At 37.0% G+C, this 9,719-nt stretch overlaps 1 protein-coding gene across 1 annotated transcript; it reads right to left on the bottom strand.

The window, feature by feature from the left end:
- Positions 1 to 6,830: 6,830 nt before the first annotated feature.
- LOC132274777 (UDP-glycosyltransferase 75C1-like) lies at positions 6,831 to 8,590 on the bottom strand. The gene has a single exon (XM_059776115.1). It carries the CDS (start codon positions 8,391 to 8,393, stop codon positions 7,017 to 7,019), a length of 1,377 nt encoding a protein of 458 aa, XP_059632098.1. The 5' UTR covers positions 8,394 to 8,590; the 3' UTR covers positions 6,831 to 7,016.
- Between the last annotated feature and the right edge of the window lie 1,129 nt (positions 8,591 to 9,719).

The following is a 9,719-nucleotide window of genomic DNA, read 5'->3' as shown; positions in this document are numbered from 1 at the left end:
AAAATCTCAAAACTTAAGGAACAACATTTGTATATTTAATACAACATCGTTGTTGGTAACAATAACATTAGGTAGAAAATATGTCATAATTGCATCATAAACTACTCCATAGTTTATTGCTTAGATTTTATTTTACATGCCACAGACTGGACTGAGTTACTAATGCCACCAACAAAGAAAAAATTACTCTAAATAAATAAATCTTCAGTACTTAATTTTTAGTTTTATCAAACGATACCCGAGCCTTTTTCTCTTACTATGTAGGATTGATCGTACGAATTTTATTTTATTATAAAGACTAGACTGAGTTACAAATGCCACCAACGAAGAAAAAATTATTCTAAATAAATAAATCTTCAATACTTAATTTTTAGTTTTATTAAACAATACCCGAGCCTTTTTCTCTTACTATGTAGTATTGATCATATGAATTTTATTTTATTATTTTGTTATATAGAAAGTAACAGACTCTAAGCACGTAGACTTTTGTCTTTCTCTTCCTTCATCATTATCATCGGTGTAAACCATCTTACTCTGTGCATTTTGCAAAAAATACCATATATTATTATATAAAAAACTAAGTTTTACTCATTTTAGGTACAATAGTATGAATGTAATAACTACTTTCTTCACAAATTAGGATAGTGGGTATTTGTTTTTGCGCTTTTTGTTATTTTTTTTATTTTTTGATAAGTAAATAATTCAATTAAAAAAAAAAGTTCAAAAGGGAACGCGTCCCTAACAAAACCACAAACACCTAGAACCCCTAAGGTCCCAGAAAGCCAAAAACTCAACAATCTCCTCAACAGAAAAGCATAATCCACCCGAGCTCCAAAAACAAAGAGAGCTATAATAATAGAAGATTTCAAAAACTAATGGAAGATTCCTCTCCTTCAAATAATCTTCTATTCCGCTCCCTCCAAAAGCACCACTAAAGACACAGAGGCACCTTCTTCCAGAACTCTCGAGCCTGTGCTCCCACCTAACCCCATCTCTAGGTGTCCATCAAGCCTCTAGTAAATCTAGGCATAACGTAACAAACTCTAAATACTTTATATTATTTTTGCTTTTTTAACTTTATATTATTTTTTTTAGGACAATACTTGCATCCAACCCAAGTTGGATGAAGTTTGTCTAACCTAGTACGTGGCCCAATCATATGGCGACACGTGTCCACAAAATAGTATGAAATTAAATTGGGCATTGCCCATCAATTTTTGGGTATAACCCACTTTTTTTTCTCTTATCTCTCCAAAATCTGCACTGGTCCGATGGCTATCAACAGCTTATCTTCTTCAACTTCAGCCAAACTCTTCTCCACTCTTTCAAAAGCCCTTCAGTCTCTCTCTCTCCCAATCACAACAAAACCTTCGATATATCATCTCTGATAAACGCCAATCAAACTGAAATCGTGAAAGACAAAACCCTAGCTCCAGTTTCCCCTGATTCGGATCCACAACAACTTCCTCAATCTCCACCGTTTCGGCTTCCTTTTCCGCTGCCGCCACCACCATCGGTGCAAAGATTTGGGGTTGTGGATGAGAATGGGACGAAGGTGGATGAGTTCGAGATGGGCGAATTTGATCAGGATGTGGTGGAAAATTGGGGGAATAGGTATGAGATGGAGGTTATGGAAAGTGATGGGGGGTCTAGGGTTAGGGTTAAGAAGTTTGGGATGTGTCAAAGCACTCTTCTCGGTTTGCAGCGGTGGAACATTTGGGGAACGGAGGAGAGAGAGTGTGTAATCGGTGATGGAGACGGGTTGGGTAGGCGGTGGGAGAAGGGCTGCAAATCAAAGAGAGAAAGGGAAGGGCTGCAGATCAGAGGAGAAAGAAGAAGGCGCAGGATAAGGAAAATAAAAAATAAAAAATAAAAAAGTAAAAAGTAAAAAGACGGGTTACACCCAAAAATTGATGGGCAATGCCCAATATAATTTAATATTAATTGTGGACACGTGTCTCCATATGATTGGGCCATATACCCAGGTTGGACAAACTTCATCCAACCTGGGTTGGATGCAAGTATTGTCCTTTTTTTTATGGGTATAAGCTACAGAATTGCATTAAAATCTCGTTTAAAAGAATTTATAAAATTGTCCTGAAAGTGTCGTAATTGTGTCCAACTGAGGAGAAAATGGTAAAAACCTGAGGAGACACTGAAATAGTGTTATACACGTGTCCAACCATACCTTTGCCTATCACGTTTCCATTTAGAGGAGCGTTATGCTTTCTAGGTAATGAATAAGATTACAACTTCTAAATTTCTGCTAGTGCTATAAATAAATAAAAATGATAATAATAAATAAAGCTCTAATGCTAGGTTTGGTATATAGGAATGTAATGCTTATTCCAACCATTCCTTTGTTTGGTATGCAATTTAAAGTGGGAATGACCATTCCGTTAGAATGAAAATCCATTTCACAACTAAACCTATAGAATGACCATTCCATTCCCAAGTAATTTTTTTTAAAAAAAATCAACTTCCCAAAAAACCCTCATATTCTAAGTCCAAAAATTGCCATTACCTTCCACCACAACCACCTTCGCCTTTCACCACCGCAACCACTACCACTACCACCGCCTTTCACCACCACCACCGCTACCTCCACCGTTTGCCGCAACCACCACTGCTGCCACCACCACCACCGCCACCATTGCCTTTCACCACCTTCCACTACTGCCGCCACCATCGCCTTTCACCACTGCCACTACCTTCAACCACCATCACCGCCACCACCACTGCCTTTCACCACCACTGCCATTGTCTTTCACCACCACCACTGCCTTTCACCACCACTGCCACTGTCTTTCACCACCACCGCCACCACCACCGCCACTGCCTTCCACCACCTCACCACTGCCCTATACCACCACCATCACCTTCCACCACCACCTTCCACTTCTGCCACCACCTTCTACCGCCACCGCCACCGCCTTCTGCCACCGCCTTCCACTACCACCATCGTTACCCACCTTCCACCACCACCACCACCTTCCACCACCATCGCTGCCGCCACTTTCCACCATTTCCACCACCACCGCTTTCCAACACCACACCTACATCACTACCGCTTTTCACCATCCACCACCGCCACTGCCACCATTTATTTTTAAAAAATTATTAGAGAATGTCATTTGGTAGTTTAATTTATTTGTTACTAAGAGGGATATTTTGAAGAATTCCATTAGAAATTTATTCCATTCTAAATTTTAAATTGGTTCAACCAAACAATAGAATGATTATTATTACTCCATTCCTACACATTTCATATATACAACCAAACAATAGAATGAGAATGGTCATTCCATTCTATTCATATTCTCATTCCATTCCCACTTGCATTTCATTCCATTCCTGCACACCAAATGTAACATAAGAGTAGAATACTCGAAAGATCGACCAATATGACTTGTGATGTTTCTGATTTTTAGCATTTTTTAATTTTCCATAAATTTCATTGCTGTGAGGGCATTTTTGTCTTTTCACATTTTTCGTACAGGATTTTAGTTGAGTCCATTTGCGTTTCATACATTTTGAATTATGTGAGCTATGTATCATTTGTATGATGGTGTGTTACATGTATTCATGTGGTGTAAATTAAAGCAAAGAGAAAAAAAAAAAAAAAAAAAAAAAAAAAAAAAAAAAAAAAGAAAGAAAAGAAAAGAAAAGAAAAAAGAAAAAGAAGAAAGTGGTGGCGGGACCCACCACTATCCCATTCATTTTCTAGAGACCACATTTTTGGTCTCTTATCTCTCTCTCTCGTAAGTTTCCTTCTCTCTCTCTCTCTTGTTCATTGCTTTTTCTTCTCTATTTTGTGTCAAGCTTTGATCTTTGATTCCTCTCTCTCTACTTGGAAGTTTTATGTGCCATTTGAAGCAAAACGGAGAGCACGACGAGCTCTACGCGTGAGTACCAACAATTTCAGCTTTGGGCCTCCATAGGGATTTCGAAATTTGGAACCCATTTTGAGGGTTTTGCACAAGCTTGAGGTAGGGGTCCTTAATCCATGAAATCTTGTGCTTTAGTGAGTTAATTCTTCATAAATGGTTATGAACATGCTTAATTTGTATAGAATCAAGCCAATTGCTTAGTTGATGTGTATATTTGCTAATTGAGTAATTGTGATATTAAATGATCTATGTGAAGAACATATCTATGTGTTGATTCTTTGTATGCCTATCATGCTAGATTTTATTGTATAAAAGTATGTTGAGGTTCATTACAAATTTTTATGAATTGTGCTTTGCTAATTAAATTTTGCGTGATTATAGAATGATGGGCGTAGATATGATATTGCTATATTCATGCATTGACATTGGGCATGAAAATGGGAAGAATTGTTTTGATACGAAAAAGGGGAATTTTGGGGAAAGTGTTTTGATGAAAAGTGTTTTGTGAAAAACCCGGTCGCCGCGGGAGTACCAAAGGGCTGGAGTGTTAATATAGCCTAGAGGGAACTAGGGAGATTACCCTAGCGTGGTTAAGCTAGCTGAGCCCCATAATGACGCCGCGGGGGTACTAAGGGTCAGGGACATTAGCCAATCCTTCTCTCGTGTCGCTGCGGGGTCACCAAAGGGCGAGTTATATTAACAGTTTGAAAGTGACAGTTTGAAAATGAAAATGGGGAGTGATATCTGCATGTATTGCATTCCATTGCACTACATTGTTTACACTTGAGATTGATTAGTATGTTGCAATATCCCGATATGGTATGATCCCCATTCGCATTGCTCTATTCTTTGTATAGATTCACGGGGACACAAGAGGCGTGTCTTAAGTGCCATCTACTGAGCAAATTGCTCACTCCTTCTTATTCAACATTTTTTCAGGACACGGAGAGGAATACAATCCACCCCAACCTTAGTTTGGAGTAGAAAAATGTCTCTTTGCTATTTTTGTATTTGGGCCTAATTTTGTAAAGATGTTGACTTAAAATGTATCACTTTTGCGACATGTAAAATATTTGAATTTATCATTTATATGGCCAGTGGGGTAATGTAATTAAGTTCTTACCAACACCGAATCCTTTAGTGTACTTTGATAACGTGTGGCAAATTACGTTATAACGTGGTCGTTGTCATTGTAATTAGATGTTAAAATGTATTTAGATCTGTACGTGAGTGTAGTGGCGTGGGTGGTTGGTTACCCACGTTGATGTATCTTGATTTTCTTTGGACAGTGAGTGAAGATGACCCAAACCAGTCGACGTGTAGCTTTCCACATGTCGACCGGTATCCTGACAGTAAGCGTTTTATGGTGCACATTCCAAACCAGTCGACGTGTAGCTTCCCACACGTCGACCGGTATCTTGGCAATGGGTTTTCACTGTTCATAACCCAAACCAGTTGACGTGTGAATTTCTACACGTCAATCGGTTCCTGTTCCACATATAATGTTTTTTATTTAGCTTTCCTAATTACTCTCTCGCACCAAATTAATGTTGCGAATAATTATTTTATGACCCAATAAAATGCATTAATTATATTTTAACCATCGAAAAGACTATTTTGTCCCGGACCTTATTTCATTTACTATGTGATACAAGTAAATGACTATTATACCCTTTGAGTCTCAAACTATTTGAATTGTAGCAAATTACTATCTTGCCCTTTTTGGACCTTGATAATTGAATTTAACGTGAAAGGACCGTATTACCCTTGAACGATTCTGGATCGGGTAAGAACCCGTTTAATGATCCGGATCCATGAGGATTTGGGTCGTTACATGACTTTTTTTTCTATGTGAATTTGTTGAATTCCTCCATCAAGGACTTGTTAGACAAATAAAATAGGACTTCTTTAAACAATATATAGCTTTAAATAAAAATCTAATAAAATTAGAAATTTGACACATAAATCCTGACTCTCATGGGACGTTTTAGGCCCACTGAGAATTTTACTTTGAAAGTTGTTGTTTGTGCTTTATCATATCATACATGTGATGAATTCCATTAGGTTTTGGCCGCTCCCAAAAACTCTTCCTTTCAAAGGTAGTGGCTAAAAAAAAAAGTAGACTGTATCACAATAATAGATAAGGAAAAAAAGAAAAAATAAAAAGTGCTTCTTGAATGGTCGTGTTTGTGTCGCTTACGGAATTTGGATGCAGTGCATCTTGACTAGTCCAAGACATGGCAACATCTCTTCGGCTATTAGTTTAGAAAATTCTTGTGTTAATAATGTTTGTATTGACTCTTGAATGGTCGTGTTTGTGATTCATAACATGACAACATGTTCAGGCAATACATATTTTACATCAAAACCTGGTAGCCAAGTCTTAGAGAGCTTTGACCTTCGACTTGGTATACCTCCTTGTGTTGAAAAAGTTTGTCTTGATATATTCTTGAATATTCAGTGTTTGTAATTAGGCTTGAACTTTCACGTTTATAGTACTTTGTTAAAACTAAATGATAATTTTTTTTTTTTGTTTTCATGAGTCAGAAAATTATTTGAGGGGCAGCCTTTGAACATCAGATTAAAAAAAAAAAAAGAACTTCAAACGTCTATAATAAACAAGAGTACTTTAACATCTATTTATATTTTAAACAAGAATTGGTTGTGCCAGTTTTTTTTAGAAGTTTTGAAATTTTATTATTCATGTTATGTTTGAAGTACCATAAGTTTTGAATGGTCGTGTTTGTGATTCATAACATAGCCCAATTTACTGAGACAGGAAATGTTCACGGTTGATCTCACTTTGATTCCTAATTTCCTATGGATGTCACACCAATATTATCTCTCATAAACATGATAACATGACAAATCTAAAAACTTAAGATACAACACCGTTATTTGTATATTTGCAACAACACTATTATTAGTAACAAAAAAAAGTAAAAAATATGTCACATTTGTACCATAAACATACTTTATTTTACATGACAAATACTGGACTAAGTTACAAATGCCACCAACAAAGAAAAAGTTACTCCATATAAATAAATAAATAAATTGAACAAACAAAAGCATGATCATTTATTCAAATAACACCGTTTTCATTTTCATGAATAGAGTTCACTGCTACTGATGACCATCTCCAAGTCCATCCACAAAAGCCTTGAGATTCATATCCAATGATCCACCATCCTTCATAGCTTCCCGTGCCTTTTCCTTCCATTTCTTCGCGTTTCCTCTCATTTCTCTTCCCCTCTCTCCTCCTCCCATCACCATTTCTATACACCTCCTAATCTCCTCCCTCTCCAATATTCCTTCTTCATTCGGCACAACTCTCACCCCCATCTTCCAAACATCTTCGATAAGCTTTGCGATCGTCATTTGATCCGTAAAGTGTGGAAACCCCACCATTGGAACTCCGGAAACCAAACTCTCCAACGAAGAATTCCAACCACAGTGAGTGAAAAAACATCCCAATGATGGGTGTGATAGAACCTCCGATTGAGAACACCATGGCACTATCAATCCTTCTTGTCTCAATTCTTCTAAGCAACTCAATTTATCTTCTTCTCTCTCGCCATTTCCTTTTTCCCTCACCACCCACATAAATGGTCTATGGCTTTCCAACAAACCGCGTGCAATCTCCTCCATTTGTTGCTTCGAAAACATGACTATGCTTCCAAATGCTACGTAAACAACAGATGATTTGGGCTTCGAATTCAACCACTCAACATAACCATGTGATTGTTGAAAGAGGTCTCCTCTAAAGGAAGCATCAGAGGGGATTATTAAAGGTCCTATTGGGATCAAATTGTGCTTTTCCGTAGCTCTTAAGGCCTCCAGCTCTATTGCATTGAATGTGTTCACCAGTATTTTTGGGTTGGTTTCGGCACTAAGCAAGTCTAGCTGCTCTTTAAATTCTGGAACTGCCCAACTGAATTTGTCGGAGTGTGGAGGGACCAGAAAGGAGGGAAGATCCCGGCTAGCAAGCAATGGCAAACCCGGTAACTGAATAGTGCTTGAAGGGTCATTGCCATTTTTTCTAATGGCATCACCATAGCCATTGAAGTAATAGTAGTAGATATCGAAAACCGTGGCTGGTTGAACCCATAGAACTGCGGATGGGATGTGATGGGCAAGAGCAACTTCAGCAGCCCACGGTTGATTCATATTGTAGACTAAACAAGTTATTGGGTAGCCTTCTTCCTCACTAGCCTTGATGAGTTCTGCCATGGCTTTGGAACCGCGAATTCTGAGCTCAGACCGGAAATGGTCGTGGTTATCGTCCAAACTAATCCCATCATCATAGCCATCGGAGAAGGCAGATAAGGATAAGCCTTTTGGGATTGTGCTGTTGGTTTTGGTAATGCGACGGTGAGCGGAGAGACTTGTGATAATGGTGACCTTAACACCCATTCGTATGAGGTTCTTGGCAAATTGGATTGACGGATTGATGGCACCTTGTGACGGAAAAGTTAGAAGGAGAATGTGGCAATCCACCATAGTGAAGGAAAGAGATATAATGGGATTATTACTCAAACGAAAAAGGTTGTGTTTGTGTTTCTTGGCGAATTAGGAAAAGCTGTATGGAAATGGTGGGATGGGCAATGCAAAAATAAAAATTGAGTTTCTGAGTAATAAGTGAAGAGAAAGCTGGCTGTGTTTGGAAATGGTGTGGGATGTGGTGGTTTATATATATATGTAAGAATAGGATCTGGACCTGCGAGAAGAAAAAAATATATATAAGTGCTTCTTGAATATTCGTCTCTGTGATGCAAAACATGGCAACATTTTGAGGTAATGCATCAAACTTGGTCGCCAAGTCCTAGGTAGCTTTGACCCTGACTTGGCATATTTACCTTGTTTGATAAGATTATGGCTAGGCTTGTATCTTTTGCTAAGTAAGTCCCAAAATACATGTTTTATTTAGGGAATTTAACTTTTTATGATAGCATTTTTTAATTGTATTGATAAGAGTGAAATTTTAAATATGTTCTTATAAGATAAAATAGTGTTCCTAATTGGTGCACTTTTTTAGTTAAAAGGATAGTTTAAAAGTGTTATAAAAAATAATACACAAATTTTAGAATATGACATGTCTTTTGGGATATTCCAAAATAAGAAATAAAAAATAGACAAGTATTTTGGGACGCATGAAGTAGCAAAGTAAACCCAATATTAAGAGTCTCAAAAGGCGAATCAATCATAAACTTTATTGTCATAAGTTCAATTCTTACTAGGCACAAAATGATCTTTGATGTCATTAGTTCAACTTTTACTAGGCACAAAATTACCTGAATTTAGTAAATAAGTGTAATTTGTGAATGATTGCACATATTAGTTTTACCTTACTTCCAGTGGCCGAAAGAATTTCTAGTTTCTAAACATAATAATAATAATTTAAAAAAAAAAAAAAAAACACACACAGATAAAGTGCTATGAGAGATTTTTTTTTTTACACAATTATTATATGGTTTCAGTAGACGGGTCAATCAATACTCTCACATCAACAAATATATCATGGTCCAAGTTTTATTCAATTTTTTATTAACATATCAAGTTATAGTTGATCGGGAATTCGGGACCCATGTAATACTTCCTCCAAGTATTAGAATTTTAAATAAGTTTTGTGGTCCAAAAATCACCACTCTCTTTATCCTCTTTTAAGTTTTTTATACCAACTTCTCTTTCTTTTGGTGCACTACTGTTAACCCTCGACTTGGTATACCTTGTTTGGTATAATTACTACTACTTTTTATGTAAGATCGTTTTATTAGATTTTAGTTATTTTTATTTTTATTTTTATTATTGCTACGTCATATCTTGTGT

The sequence above is a fragment of the Cornus florida genome, unplaced genomic scaffold (genome assembly GCF_030987335.1).
Source record: "Cornus florida cultivar Cherokee Brave unplaced genomic scaffold, ASM3098733v1 CherokeeBrave_3.0.0_Hap2_Chr09, whole genome shotgun sequence".
In the NCBI taxonomy this organism is placed as follows: domain Eukaryota; kingdom Viridiplantae; phylum Streptophyta; class Magnoliopsida; order Cornales; family Cornaceae; genus Cornus; species Cornus florida.
The sequence above is the reverse complement of the archived record's forward strand: the minus strand, read 5'-3'. Positions and strand labels throughout refer to the sequence as shown.